The 15,131-nt window shown below is 40.3% G+C and overlaps 5 protein-coding genes across 5 annotated transcripts; 3 read left to right on the top strand and 2 right to left on the bottom strand.

Annotated features, from left to right (window-relative positions):
* Positions 1-5,114: 5,114 nt before the first annotated feature.
* Positions 5,115-5,841, top strand: PAAG_02085 (signal sequence processing protein SEC11; the record flags this gene model as incomplete). Its single annotated transcript, XM_002796151.1, has 2 exons — positions 5,115-5,470; positions 5,604-5,841. The coding sequence occupies 2 exons, from the start codon at positions 5,115-5,117 to the stop codon at positions 5,839-5,841; spliced, it is 594 nt and encodes a 197-aa protein (XP_002796197.1).
* Positions 5,842-6,830: 989 nt separating this feature from the next.
* Positions 6,831-7,529, top strand: PAAG_02084 (ubiquitin-conjugating enzyme; the record flags this gene model as incomplete). The annotated part of the gene is made up of 3 exons (XM_002796150.2): positions 6,831-6,857; positions 6,963-7,079; positions 7,203-7,529. 3 exons carry the CDS (start codon positions 6,831-6,833, stop codon positions 7,527-7,529), a joined length of 471 nt encoding a protein of 156 aa, XP_002796196.1.
* Positions 7,530-8,513: 984 nt separating this feature from the next.
* PAAG_02083 (hypothetical protein) lies at positions 8,514-10,106 on the bottom strand (the record flags this gene model as incomplete). The annotated part of the gene is made up of 3 exons (XM_002796149.1): positions 8,514-9,211; positions 9,322-9,940; positions 10,044-10,106. 3 exons carry the CDS (start codon positions 10,104-10,106, stop codon positions 8,514-8,516), a joined length of 1,380 nt encoding a protein of 459 aa, XP_002796195.1.
* A 1,815-nt stretch (positions 10,107-11,921) lies between these two features.
* Positions 11,922-12,203, bottom strand: PAAG_02082 (hypothetical protein; the record flags this gene model as incomplete). The annotated part of the gene is made up of 1 exon (XM_002796148.2): positions 11,922-12,203. The coding sequence occupies one exon, from the start codon at positions 12,201-12,203 to the stop codon at positions 11,922-11,924; it is 282 nt and encodes a 93-aa protein (XP_002796194.2).
* A 144-nt stretch (positions 12,204-12,347) lies between these two features.
* PAAG_02081 (GTPase-activating protein MSB4) lies at positions 12,348-14,624 on the top strand (the record flags this gene model as incomplete). The annotated part of the gene is made up of 1 exon (XM_002796147.1): positions 12,348-14,624. The coding sequence occupies one exon, from the start codon at positions 12,348-12,350 to the stop codon at positions 14,622-14,624; it is 2,277 nt and encodes a 758-aa protein (XP_002796193.1).
* Between the last annotated feature and the right edge of the window lie 507 nt (positions 14,625-15,131).

Raw genomic sequence — 15,131 nt, 5'->3', positions numbered from 1 at the left:
AGCACTGATATGATTCTAGAATAATTCTGACTAGCAAAATAGGAAACATAACTAGATATAAAGAATCAATATCTAGTTTGATCAAGTATATGAATAATTAAAAATAAAATATTATAAAAAATATAATGTAATAATTTCAAGAAAGATTCTTAAGAGACTAGTAATGAGGTCAGATCATCAATAAGATGTGAACTGCTATAATAGACTTATCAATAAAAAATTCAAGTAGGAAGTTATTAAAAAGTCTGTAAAAACTCAATAAAAAAATGAATCAGATAAATAATAAAGAATAACATTTATTGAGAATATAATCTTTTATTATTATAAAAGAAGCAAGAAGTCAGAGGTTTTTATTTCAAGTCTCTGTGAGATAGATAAAATCATTGAGAAAAAGAAGATCATTATTAATGTAAAACTAAAGAATAAATAGATAATTAATAAACAGCTATTAGCAGACTATAAAAAATTTTATAATATTTTCTCAAAAACTGTCTTTAATCAATTATTACTCTTCTGAAAGAGTGTAAACTATAAAATTGAGATTGAAAAGAGAGCTAATCTGAATAAAGCTATTAGTCATATATTACTATACAGAATGAGCTTGAAGAAACTTGAGACTGTCAAGCAGTATCTTGAGATCAATTTAAAAAAAGACTTTATCTCATCTGTGACTTCTTCATTTACTTCTTCAATTCTTATAGCTCATACTGCAGGCAAGCTAAAGTTCTATATGAATTATTGCCAGCTTAATACAATTCCAAAAAAGAATCAATACTCAATTCCACTAGTTGATAAAATTATAAAGTGATTAAATGAAGTTAAGTTTTTTATCAAATTGAATATTCATTAAGACTTTCACTAAATATGCATGTACTCTGAAACTGAAGATCTAACTGTCTTTAAAATGTATTATAAAATCTATAAGTATAAGGTTATACTCTTTGATATAAGTAATGGCTCAGTGATCTTTTAATACTTTATAAATACTATCTTCTTTGACTACTTGAATCAGTTCATGACTGTCTTTGTGGATAATCTACTTATCTATAGCAAAATCTTAAAAGAATATAAGAATCATGTCAAGAAGATGTTGACTAGATTATGAGAAGCTGAACTACAGACAAGTATCTCAAAATATGAGTTTCATATTCAATAGATAAAGTACTTGAGTTTTATTATCACTGATTAAAGAATCAAAGTGGACTCAAAAAAAATTGTATTGATATCAAGATAAACAGTGTCTAATATAGTCAAGAGAGTTCAATTCTTTTTGAGATTTTGCAACTTCTATAGTTATTTTATCAAAGATTACAGTTAAATTGTGAAATTACTATTTAAGCTCACTTAGAAGAATCAACCTTTTGAGTGAAATGAGATCTGCCAGTGTACTTTTGATCAATTAAAGAGAGCTTTATCTGAAGCTCCTGTGCTCTATTATTATGATTTAAATTGAGAGACTCAGGTAAAGACTGACATCTTATATGATGCTATAGTTGATGTTCTATCTCAGTTGTATAAGAATGAGCAGTGGCATTCAGTTGTCTTTTATTCTGCTTTAATGAGTGAAGTAGAGAGAAACTATAATATTCATGACAAGAAGATGCTAGTAATTATGAGAGCATTGACAAAATAATATGCTGAGCTGAAAGGTCTTCAGAGAACAAAGAGATTCAAGATCTTGACTGATCATAGAGCTCTTGAGTACTTCATGTTAACTAAGAATCTCAATACTAAATAAGTATAATAAGTAGAATTTCTCTCTCAATTCTACTTTCTAATTCAGTATTAGCTGAGATATCAAAATTCACTAGCAGATACATTGAGTTAGTCAGAGGTTTAGAAAGATAGCAAAAGCACTTAGATGCAACTTTTTCTCAAGTCAGAGAGATTGAACTTAAAGATCATCAAAGAATCTATTAAGATCAAGGCTTTAAATGCAAACATATATATTCTTAATAAAATCAAGACAAGAAACAAAGAAGCAGAATCACTGAGATCAGGATATGAGAAAGCATGACAGAGAGAATAGCATTGAGAGCTGATAGATGAACTTTTGTATTTTAAAAAGTATTTAATGATATCAATTGAGAAAGATTCTACTCTCTGAATGTGTCTTCTAAAAGAGATTCACAAGCAGTCATCTACAGCATATCTTGAGAAGAGAAAGCTATGCTTGCTAGTGAAGACAAAATACTACTGAAATAACTAAATTAAAAATATTGATCAGTATGTAAACAATTGTCCAATGTGTTGAAAAATGAAAATCTTTTAGAATAAAACTTCAGAACTACTGAAGTCACTATCAATTCTCAGCAGAGCCTGGCAGCACATCTCAATAAACTTTATGAATGACTCTATGATAAAAAAAGACCATAATGCAATATTAGTGATTATCTGTTGATTAAGCAAGAAGTTTATATCTATTTCTATCATAAGAAAGGCAGATATTAAAGAGCTAATGAGATTGTTCTTGAAGTACTACTATGAATATTATGAAGCATCAGATTCAATTTTGTCAGACTATGAATTATAATTTATCTCAAACTTCTGAAGTAAGTTCATCAGATAATTGAAAATTAAGCTAAAGCTTTTATCAGCTCATCACATATAAATAGATAATTAGATTGAAATTGTGAATCAATATCTAACAATCAAGCTCTATTCATATGTAAATTATTATCAAGACAACTGGAATGAGTGGCTGTCAATGATGAACCACACAACTGAAGCTCTGATAAATGAATCAACTGAGATGACACTCTTCCTAACAGTTTATAAATATAAATCTTGAATGTTCATTAATTAAAAGTCACTATCTAAAACACTATCTAAAGGAGAAAAGCTTAAATGAGAAGATGCTGTCATAACTCAACTAGAGTCAGGATGATAACAAGACAACAGCTTCAATTCATTTATCTAACTAGGCAGCTGCTATGAGAATATTAAACTGAGGAGTAGAATATGAAATGAACGAGCAGCCAAATATATATAGTGGTTGAGAATCGGATCGGATCAACCTTCGGAGCATATATGGTTGGGTATCGGATCGGATTAACATGAGTGACCAAATATGGTTGAGGTCGGAACGGATCAACCTTATTCCATATACAAGCAGCTGCGCAGTAACAAATGCCAGGCAGCATGTCATTCAAATGAAGAAAATTTGAAAGCTAGCAGTAGACAATGTGAAAAAGATGCAAGAAATCATGAAATTACAGGCTAACAAGCATCATCATGAATCAAACTTTGAAATAGAAGATAAAGTCTTCTTGTTACTAAAGAACTATAGAATTTAATATCTCAGTAGAAAACTCATAGAGCAAAATAAAGACTTTTTTGAGATCATTGAAAGAGTATATAATAGCTACAGACTAAAACTATCAAACAGCATGAAAATTCACTCAATATTCTCTTCTGATAAATTATGAAAGATCACAAATGATTCTTTATCAGAACAGCTAAATGAGACATCAGAATTAGTTAGAATATAAGAAGAAAATGAGTAATAAGTTGAGAATATTTTAGCAAGCTGTATCTTCTGTAGAAAGCTTCAATATCAGATAAAATGACTAGAATTTGATGAAGATTTAACATGATATTCAGTATAAAATTTAAAGAAATTATCATATTTGATTTAACAATTTTATGCTGTAAATTCAATAAAAGCAGAGTTTCTGAAACAATTAAGTAAATAACTGAAGATTTGAAAAAAGAATGACTATCTAACAGATGAAGTGAATGATAATCTATTGACATGAGAGCATGTATAAACTTCAAAGAGAAGTAATGTGATGATGTAGAACAGACTTATGTTCAATCTTCTCAACAGTATAATTGATCATTATACAGACTAAGATAATCAGTCATCATATAGGTCAAGATGATTAGTAAATAATAATTATCTAGGCAATGTCAAATAACTCTATAATTACTCTGTATATGAATAATATATAAATATGATAATCACATGATAATAGTACTAGAGAAAAAGGACTATATAAACAAAGCCTTCTCTGAACCTATTTTTTAGAAATTATCTTAGTATTCACTCAGATAGCTTATTTAGTTGACAATTAAACATCAGTTTACCTGTGTCTAGCTGAAGCTATAATAAATAGTAATAGATTTTATCTATAATCTTTCATGAAATGAGAAATTAGTAATGCAGTGATCTAAATCTTCATAAAATACTGATTCTATTTTTCAGAAAGTGCTGATACTAAAGAACTAATTTTAAAGAAGTGCTGATTTGTGCTAATTCTGAATACTGAATTTTAAGATGATGCTAATCCTCTAGGAAGTACTGATTCTAAAATGCTTTGATAAGCAGTATGATAAGCAGTATGAGGACAAGGAGCTAGTATAGAGGGCCTTGACATCATAAGAACACTTTCTTGACTCTATATATTTAATAATTGTAACTCATTCACAATTTCTCTAGATAATTGTACATAATCTCTTACTGCACTCAAGTGATGACTTTAGAGATTGTATAAAACCTCATTACAAAGTCAGTTTCATCAAAGTTTCAAATATTATCTTCATAAATCTCATGTTCTTGAATAGCTTCATTGTACTATTTCTAATCATTATTTTATAATTTTTTTGATTTATAAGCAGCAATAGCCAACTGTATGTGAGATTCTTGAGATAAAGACATTTTGAAGAAAAAACATGAAGAAATGATATGTTGAAGATAGTTGAGTTGAATATCTGATGATATTCAGAGAGAATCCACCGCTTCAGAGGTATCCGCCGTTCGGTGGTTGGAGTCCGTCAAATCTAGTCACAGTTGCAAGAGATTATAAACTGATTCTCATTGGTTTGAGAGAAAGCAAATATTCTGAACCAATGAGGGCAGGGTATTTTGACCAGATCTCAAACCTTCCAGACACAAGCAACGTCAAAACTATATACAACTGGTGATGAACCGCCGGCAACAAACAGATATATCTTGCGCCATACGTAGGCACACACATATAATAAAGCTGCACATCTACAGACATGCACAATTAATCGAATCCACACCCACGATACCTATCTCCGCGTAACTCCAAATCCTACTCCCCTATTCCTCCGACCTGCCTCCTTCATACACACAGACATCCGCAACCATGCTCTCTAGCCTAGCGCCCTACATGGCAAACCCTCGCCAAACCCTCACACAAGTACTCAACTTTGCCCTCGTTCTCTCCACCGCCTTCATGCTCTGGAAGGGCCTATCAGTCGTCACAAACTCCACCTCACCAATCGTCGTGGTGCTGTCAGGTAGTATGGAACCAGCATTTCAACGCGGGGATCTGTTGTTTCTGTGGAATAGGAGTCCGCGCGTCGATGTAGGAGAGATCGTGGTGTATAATGTGCGCGGGAAGGACATTCCGATTGTGCACCGGGTTATGAGGTCGTTTCCAGAGTTGCCTGGTAGGGAAGACAAGAAGAGCGTGAAGAAGGGAGGGGAGGAAGGTGAAGAGTAGGTTCTATTCCTTATATGCATATAATGTTTCTATTCTGTTCTTTTTCTTTTTCTTTTTATTTTATTTTCCATTTTGGAATGGAAATGATCAATTGCTCTTGATACTAATAAATTTCATCATCTTACCTAGGACCTCCTCCACCCCTTCGCAAAAACTGCTCACAAAAGGTGATAACAATATGGCGGATGATACAGAATTGTACGCTCAGGGCCAGGAGTATCTGGATCGAAAAGAGGATATCGTCGGAAGCGTCAGAGGTTATGTACCAGGTGTTGGATACGTGACGATCCTTCTCTCGGAACATCCTTGGCTAAGGAGTGTTCTTTTGGGATTTATGGGTTTGATGGTAGTATTACAGCGTGAATAGTTTGGGACTTTTACATGAGAGCTTTGCTTTCTTTCAGTTGGAGAACTTCCCAACAGGAAAAGCCCTAATTTTCAAAACGGAATGGAGTTCTGACTTCCCGCTTGTCTTTCTTATGGATCTTGCTTCGTCCCACATTCAAATTCTCTCAGTTTCAATCTCTTTCTTCCCTTTCGCTTCTTGCTGGCGTAAATTGGGAATCCATCCCGGGGTTTGACTGAGATACTTGGACCTTGGTTTTCAAGAACCAAAAAACTCAATCACAGGTTGGTTACAGAATCCAAAACAACCCCCGTGAATATTGGAAATAACGACACGAATGAAGATCGAACGTGCGCTTTGCGGAAAGCTGGCTTTTGTGGAGGTTTTCCCACAGAATCCGTGTCCGTGTGGTACAATTTGGCCTTGCTCTTGTTATACCTAGCTCTGTCGGGGTATGGAGTATCTTACGACCTAGGATACATCACTTTGGAGTAGCAAATAGTATCTAGACAGCCAACTGCAAAAGTCATAGAACTACTGAGAATGAAAATTTGTAGAGGAATAGGTAGGAAACAGTAGAAACTGCTTGAAATGAAGACTAAGTATAAGAGAAAGCCTGTAACACAAACCAACACGATGTCTGTCTGGTAACTGGGCTACAAACAGCTATAAATAACTCCCAGGAGGAAATGTTGGCAACAATGTTGGTAGAATATATGTCTCAGGCTGGTTCAACTCCGAGAATCAACAATCTGTCTCATTTTCTGCCTCGACAATTCCACACATAGCTTGGTGGGATACAGTTGAACCATCGAAGAATTCCCCGAACTTAAGTACCTGTCCAATAATCTTCCCGGTCCTGCTTGGGCAGAAGGCAGCAACAGAAATAACTCAGAGCCTCACACACGAGCTCACTAACTAAAAACTGCAACACTCGATTTCTCTTTGTATCAGTCCCTACTCACACATACGTCTTCTGTCGTGGAGTTTCCTTGAAACCAGTGCCAAAAATGGGAAGCCAAAAGCGTATTGCCAGGGTAAGTTCTAGGTCTACCCCTCCCCCGCATTCACCTGTCCAATCTCTTATCTCTCAACACACCGGTCCGGTGAGTATATGCTTACGTTCAAAATCACATATATAGGAGCTCAATGAGCTAATGGAATCGCCTCCAGCGGGTATATCTGTCAACCTTGCGAATGACTCGGACCTCTACAACTGGAAAGTGTCCATGCAGGGCCCCGAAGCCTCCCCGTACAAAGTCTGGTCCCCACGGCCAAACCCAAAACCTGAACTCGCGACATTTCCCATTTTCTCCGTAAAATAAATAAATAACTATATCAAAGAAATAGCCTCAGCTAACTTGTTTTCTCTCTCCGCATAGGGCGGCAAATTCACCATAAACCTCTCTCTCCCGACCGATTATCCCTTCAAACCCCCGACCGTCTCCTTTGGTACCAAAATCTACCATCCAAACGTCACCAACGACGACAAAGGGAGCATGTGTCTCGGGATGCTCAAATCTGACGAGTGGAAACCTTCTTCGCGGATCTCTGCGGTCCTGGAATTTGCGAGACAGTTGCTTGTTGAGCCGATGCCAGATGATGCTGTTGAAGCCCGAATTGCAGAACAGTATCGCGATGATCGAAAGAGGTATAACGAGATTGCTCGGGACTGGACGAGGAAGTATGCCATGGGTGGGGCCGATTAATGGATGAAAAATGTATGTGGAATGGTGTTTTGGGAAAAGCAGGATGGGTTAGCTATATTACTCTGAGTGCCTTCAAAGGGGAAATGGGGCGCCTTCTTGCGAGGAAGAATTTATTGGCTGGTTGGGTGGGTTGGTCCGTAATGGCTGTTACGGATTCCTAATACAATACACTCTATGTGACCTGTGTTATTTTATGAAGGGTTTTCAATGGTGGAAATCATGGCCCGGGTCTTCGGGTTTTCTGTGCATCTCATCCATAAAATCCGGAGAGGCTTATCACGATTGCATCCTCCTCCAGGTGGGCTTTGCATGTTAAGTTTACAAAGCATATTCTCGTTCATCTTTTGGCAGTTGCATTTATGGAACTTCTGGTGTGTTGGCGTTTTGTTCCCATTTGTGATCTAGGATTCCAATAGATAAACCATAAAAAAGTTATGCCTTGGGTGCTCAGCAGAGTTAACCCGACTCGTTTATTATCGTCTCTTCATGTCACAGATGCTGGTGTAAGTTGCAGCAGTGGGAGGCTGTGATGGACTGAGCTATGAGAGTTCAAAGTGAGCGCATGTCTGGTTTCCAAGGTAGTTAATAGGATAGGTGCAGAATTGAAGGCAGATTGGAACAGGAAAGTTTTCTTCAGTGGATGAGTAGGTAGTTTTGTAGTATAGCTGGAAGCCTTTCCTTCAAGAATGGCACGGGATATGGGGAACGTCTTCGTAAGAAACTGAAGAAGCTATCAAAGTCTCTAATTTTACAAAACCAAAAAGAGAGAGAAAAGATATAATTGAACGTAGGTAAAACAACCAGGAGAGGTAATATGCACCGCTACGCCTGCACACGCAGATTAAGCAGCCAAAAGCGCAAGTGTAATGAGTTCTAAAAGAGAATTCAACGATGTCATAAAATGACTTATTCCTGTATTGGAATCGATACAGCCAAGGGTATTCGCTTTCAACAGGCACGATATCATGCTGACACTCCCAGAAATCATTCATTAGCAAATGTTGGAAGAATAGCCTTTCCGTTCAGTTTGCTGGGTAGCTCATCATGATACACCTTCGAGCCCTTGCCCCATGTTCGAGCAAACCTCTCAAAGGCCGCTGCCAGACGTTCAAAAACCGGCTCAACTTTCACAGCCCACGCATTAGCGATTGCCAACAACACGGCAAAAAATACAGGTAGTGCAACTACCAGTATACCCTTCGTTGGCTCGGGGATAAGGGGCGGCGCATCTAACATCCCATCTTGATAACTCTCCCCATTCGAAGTCCACATCAACACCGATGGCCCGAAAGTTAGCCAAGTGAGACAGGTTCGGATAAGCGTGCCGTGTAGGAGGTAAATTGGGTAGCTCAGTCTGCCCAGCCAGAGGAGATAGGGTCTTGATAGTGCTCCGCGCATGGCGGGTGAACAGACGATGGCGAGGCAGAGTAGTTGGGCTCCCAAACCAGACCAGAAGCGGCCGAAGGACGCCCCTGGTGGAAATATGCGCATGCCTAGATGCATGAGCTGCCGTGACCAACGGGCTTGTTCAGCATACTGATCTGGGTAGGAGCACAAGTAGAGGCCGAGAATTGCAAAGGGGTAAGGGAGAATGTTTGCTGATTTATATGTTAGATGTGGTAGGGTGTGGAAGGACAGCTCGGCTAGGATCATGCCGGCGAAGACGTTTATCAAGACAATGCCTATACATAATGTTAAGTGTAAGGAGGACGCAGGTAACAGGAAAGGATAGCGTTGGGTGGAGAAGTTGAATGTGTGGAATTGGTGGTATCCCAAAGCTGAGATTACATACTATCATTTGAAACCCAGCTCCAGAGGTATAACAACAGTTCTGCAGTTATCCGGAACGGGATCGTGGTGTTTACAGTGGCCAGCAATACAGTGAAAATTACCATTGAACCCCTGAAGAGATGCAGGAGTGCCCACTGCGGCTGGTCATACCAATTCTCTCCATGTACCCATGTGGATATCAACTCTTTAACCAGGTCCGCTACGGCCTGGCGCCATGAAGCACTTGGAACCGGAGTTGTAGTCTGCAGCCAAAAGGCATCAGATCTTTGTGCCAAGTAGTAGAAGTTCAACTGACAGAGTAGCCATGATCCGACCGTCACGACCGCGGCGGGAATCACCAGTCTGCTGGGTCTTCGCAGAGAGCTCGTGGAAAGTGTAGATAGGGCATCGTGAATACAGCCAGCCCGCGATAGCTGGAGAGCCCGAAGAGAATTACAAAAGCCCAACAGCACGAAGAATATCGAGACAAATGCATTTCCCTGAGCAATCAAACGAAAGAATGGGCGTTGAAACAGGGTGGCCGGGCCGTCTTGTCCCTTGGATGGCGGAATGAGACTCCGCGCAAAACACAGTGTGATATGACTTGCAACTACATATATCGATGCGATGCCGCGAAGTCCCTATACCAAAAATAAGTAAGATATGCTCGAAGTATAGTGAGAGGAAATGGTTTTTAACCGGGGATTCCTGCCTAGATGCCATACAGGAAGCGTTTGAACATACATCTGCCCAGCTGGTATCAGGTACCGGATGATGAGAAGAGGATCTCAATATTTTACTTCCCATGGCGTTCCTGAACGGCGTGTAGCTGCGGGGCCAACCCTGGAAAAGTCAAATATATTGCGTAGCACGCATGGATAGACAAAATTCCCAGTTATGCATGAACTGAAATTCATAGAAGGACATATCGTATATAAGAATAGGAGTGAAAACGCAACAGCAATTGCTGACATGAAAGGCTATGTATAGATTAAAACTTTTTAAGGTGCAAGCAACAGCGCAGAGACAAGTATCTTGCGATTGACCCATGGGCCAAGTATTAAAGAAATCGCTGGATCAAGTCATTGAAAGACAAACCAAGAATTTAATGACCAATTAACGCTGCGGGTAAACTCTCAAAATTCTAGAAAGAAATCTGGAAACATTCATTCCAATGTCGTGCTGGTTTGGGACAATGAAATTGCTGATGATCAACCAAAAAGCAAAAGCCAAGGCCAGAGATGTGCATCAGATAGACAAAGCCAACTCAGGGGACAGAGTGGCAGTGATGGAAGTGATTAGCCTTCCAAAACAGAAGACATATCAATGAATTAGTGGATTTAGAAGAGTATATGTTAAGGATTGCACAGCAGTGTATACTGGCATAGTTGGTTGTGAATGAAATGCAGGATGACAATCACCCCTGAAACCTCTGCATCGTGATGTGTGACAAATGAGTCTTTGAAAAAGTGATAAATTTGAGATGCACCCATATCTTCATATAAAGTGACGATCTAGAGATCAGTATTTATCCCTCATAGTGTCACTCTCTGAAGATTAACTGAGAGGTATACCTCTATCTCTTAAAGCTTTAATTACGTTTACTTCCTTCTATAATTAACGGAGGTTGCTCGATGTTTGAAATGCTTAAGTGGAATAATGTAACGTTCCTGAATAAGTTAACTAATAAAAGTAGAAAACTCCGAGTTGAATATAGCTGCTGTGCATTACATACAAACCTTACTTGGATGGATTAGGCGCTCTTTTCTCGTTGGGTCGAAAGATCCGAAAACGGAATCCAATTTGCGTGCAAGCTGAAAAGTCATGCATGTCGCCGGCAGATTTTGCATAATTTGAAATGGGACACTCCAAACTTTATTTGTCCTTTTTTTTTTAAACCCCTCCTCTCAGCATACCTCAGCTCACAGCAGCATGCCCAAACAGTCGTTGTTTGAGGCGGAAGAACTCGAGGTAGAGATTCGGCGATGAATGGATGTTCCCCCAAAGCGTCAATCAAGCATTGCTTGGATGGGCGATGAAAGGGGCAGGATGCATGCCAATTCAATGCGTTGAGACTTGTCACAAACAGTAAAGGCGTTGAATTATAAATCTGTTTAAAATCGTATGTCAGTGAAGGATAAATTCAGATTGGTTGGTATTAAGATATGTAGTTAGCATGGTTTTTGAGGCGTTTTTATTTCTAACTTGTTTTATATTTTGGCTAACGTTAGTTAAATAATAATAATATTATTATTATTAAAAAAAAAAAAAAAAATTAAAAACGGGTTGGTCTCTGAGTGATGTATTTGCAGCGGTTATATCAAGGTCATGACTGGCACATTCACGGCGGTAGTCCAATTAAAAAGCGTGAGCGTCAAAATACTCACAAAAAGCCAGCAAAAACATCAATGATGGCGTCGGTGGCTCTGAAGCCTCCTGATCCGTATCTTTTAAATTTCAATGGAAAATTCAAAAGATTCTTTATACGGGTTAAGATGAGGTCGAGTGGAAGGAGTTACAACATCAGACTCTTAGTGGAGGAAAATAGCCGAAGAGGCTCAACCCAGTGTCTTGGCAACCGAGGCCTAGCTCTGCAGTGATTCAAACAAAACTCCGCCTTCCTCAACGACCGCCCTTCGAGAAGGCGTCCATCCACCTCCTCAATTCCCCGATTTCCTCTGCTATTCCGAGACTCTTGGGTTGATGGGACAAGTGCTCTATTTCCATTGCACTCTGGCTGGTCCTGAGAACCTCGATCGCGAGCGTTGCAACGCAGGATCCGTCCGCTGGATCCTTCCCGCTGCCTTTCCATTCTTTTAGCCCGTTTGCCCACTTTTCAGAACCAAGCACCAAGACAGCAACGTCTGCGCAGCTTCTTCGATTTCTGATCTTTCCCACGCTCATTTATAACCCTTTTTCTATGAGTCCATGCTTTGGCCGACCCTAATTGCAATATTTTTGGTTGCTGTAGCGGGGGGTAAGCTAGGGTAAGAGTCAATTGACGCTCAAAACCAATGTCCAGCACGAACATCCACTTCTTTTGTGGCAATGGTCACACAAAATGGAGATGCCAGGTATCATCCTCCCGATAGCAGAAGCAATGTCAAGAGACCTGAAAACAATCTAGACGCCATTCCGCACCCATTGGCAATTACTGCGTCTTCCACCACGCCCCGAACTGCTGGGCCCCCAAGTCCCTACCGTGCCTATCGGCCTGGCAGACCTCCTGCATACCAGCCTACGATTCCCAAAGCCTCACCAACACAACCTAATTTCCCCTATGTGCCTCAAATGTATCGATCACCTACATTCCCCAATTCTACCGAACCAGACAACCAGTCGTCATGGCATTCCCCGACCGAGACGGAAAGGAGGCAGACCCGACAAAGCAGGAACCCTCGCATCGGTCTCAAACCCTCTGCGTCCACAATTGATATGCGTACAAGACAACATTCGCAATTCCGACTAGATCAGCTCTCTTCTAGTTCCAGTCCGGCATTGCCCCGTTTCCCACACCATTATCATTCACCAGAGTTGCACATTGACTGCGAGGTGCGGTCCAGTTCCCAGTCTGCTTTGACATCATCGAGTTTAGATCCAACTAGTAGCACCGAAAGAAGCAGTATTGTCACGAAAAACAGTTCAGTGACTGATTTGTCGCCTGATGAATTAGATATGGATGGAGGAATGAGCGTTGACGATGCCATATCAATGTACCTGGATGGTTTTACGGATGACCCCCCGTTGCCGCCTGTCCCGACACCCAAGCTCGAGTCATCAATAATTGAGGCCCCAGAGCTCGAATTGCAAGGCGAGGGGTATCAGGGATCCGTAGCGATTCAAGCTGACAACGGGCAGGGATATGTAGAGTCCCAAGATGACCAAAAACTAAGATCCGAAGAGCTCCAAGAGGCTATAAATAGTGACATGACGGATGTAGTAATCCCTTTCGCAGTTGAAGGAAAATCAAAGAACTCCACTTACCGATATAAACACAAAAAACTTATAATTCCTCCTGCGCTTCCTGGTATCGTGCCACCACCACGCTCACATGCCAACGCTCTGCGTGATCAATATGGTTTTCAGAGGACATTCTCTCACATTTCAACGAGCGACTACGAGGCTTGGAACCGTTCTTATGTGGCTTATCAGGAGACCAGGAAGCAGAAGTGGGAGGAACTGTTAAAAGAGGTCGATCTGCCTTCTGTTAATCCTGTCGCTTTTCCCCCGAGATCTCCGAAGGTCAAGCGCTATGTCAGGAAAGGTATACCCCCTGAGTACCGCGGGGCTGCTTGGTTTCACTATGCAGGAGGCTACGGCCGATACCACAAAAATCCTGGTAGGTATAGCCAATTGGTCAAGGCCGCTATTAACGGACCTTCAGATGATGACAAGGAGCATATCGAGCGGGATCTCCACAGGACATTCCCGGATAACATTCACTTCAAACCGGATTCTATACCCGGCGCAGAGTCAGACTTGTCCCCTGAAAGCGGAAGCAGTAACCCAAAATATCTCTCCAAAGCACCTGAGGCGGAAATTATCCAGTCGCTGCGTCGTGTATTATATGCATTTGCGGCACATAATCCCAAGATCGGTTACACTCAGTCGCTTAACTTCATCGCAGGAATGCTTCTTCTCTTTCTTCCCGAGGAGAAAGCATTTTGGATGCTTGACATCATTACCTCGACCTATTTGCCGGGAACTCATGAAATTAGTCTTGAGGGTGCAAATATCGACCTTTGGATCCTTATGGTAACATTAAAAGATTCATTGCCTGCAATTTACACAAAAGTTGCCAGTACAACCCCAACAACTGGCAAAATCAAGCCTCCACCGATCAACACGAAAACACGACTACCCGACATTACGCTTGGTCTAACAAATTGGTTGATGTCTATGTTTATCGGTAGCCTGCCACTTGAAACCACGCTGCGCGTGTGGGATATTTTCTTCTACGAAGGGTCTAGAACTTTCTTTAGAGTTGCTCTCGCGATCTTCAAAAGCAGTGAAAAGGAAATACTTGCTGTCAATGATCCTATGGAAATTTTTCAAATCGTGCAATCAGCACCGAAAAAACTTTTAGATGCGAGTTCAGTCGCGGACGATTCTTTTGCGCGTCGGTTCAGGCTCTCCCAAGCCCGTGTCGAGGAACTGCGAGCCGCGCGGAGGAAGGCAATAAGGGAGGATAAAGGCCGACTTTCTCTGTTGTTGTCCGGTAAAGGGAACCTCCAAGCTGGATCCAATGAACCCCCCTCTAGTGCGCAAGCGAATAGCCCGCGATCCACTGCTTGGAAAAGCCTAAAAAAGCATACATTTAGATGAGATGATACCCAACCCCCTTCCGCTTTCTTCTATCTTTGCTTTCGCACTCCCTTACCCTCTTTGAAATATTATTTTCTGGCCAGTGCGCCTCAATTTCTTTATCCTATAAAAATACGCTGATGCCCACAGTGAGAAGAGAAAGAAAAGTATTCCATTTCTCTTCATTGAACTATCTTGAACTGTCGTTATCACTCAAATTGGTGTTGTTTCTCCTTTCCCCCCAACATTCTTATATTGGTAGTGCATTTCCTTGGCGCTTAGTTAAGCACTTCAGAGCATGGACACAAGTTTCAAGACAGTTTTCAAGACAGCATTTGCATACGAAGCGAGCAACAAGTTCTCCAAAAAGCCCAGTTTTAATTACTAATACTCGATGTGTATGTTATTCGTGTAGTTCATCTTCCGGCTTTCCCTCTCTCCTCAGATGACGCTCTTTTTCTTTAACATTTTCCTCCCCATTCCCTTCAGATCAGTCCCTGCCAATTCCCAGTCTGCAATTGAATATTT

This window comes from Paracoccidioides lutzii (genome assembly GCF_000150705.2).
Source record: "Paracoccidioides lutzii Pb01 unplaced genomic scaffold supercont2.4, whole genome shotgun sequence".
NCBI classification, from domain to species: Eukaryota; Fungi; Ascomycota; class Eurotiomycetes; order Onygenales; family Ajellomycetaceae; genus Paracoccidioides; species Paracoccidioides lutzii.
This window is presented reverse-complemented; position numbering and strand designations above follow the sequence as displayed.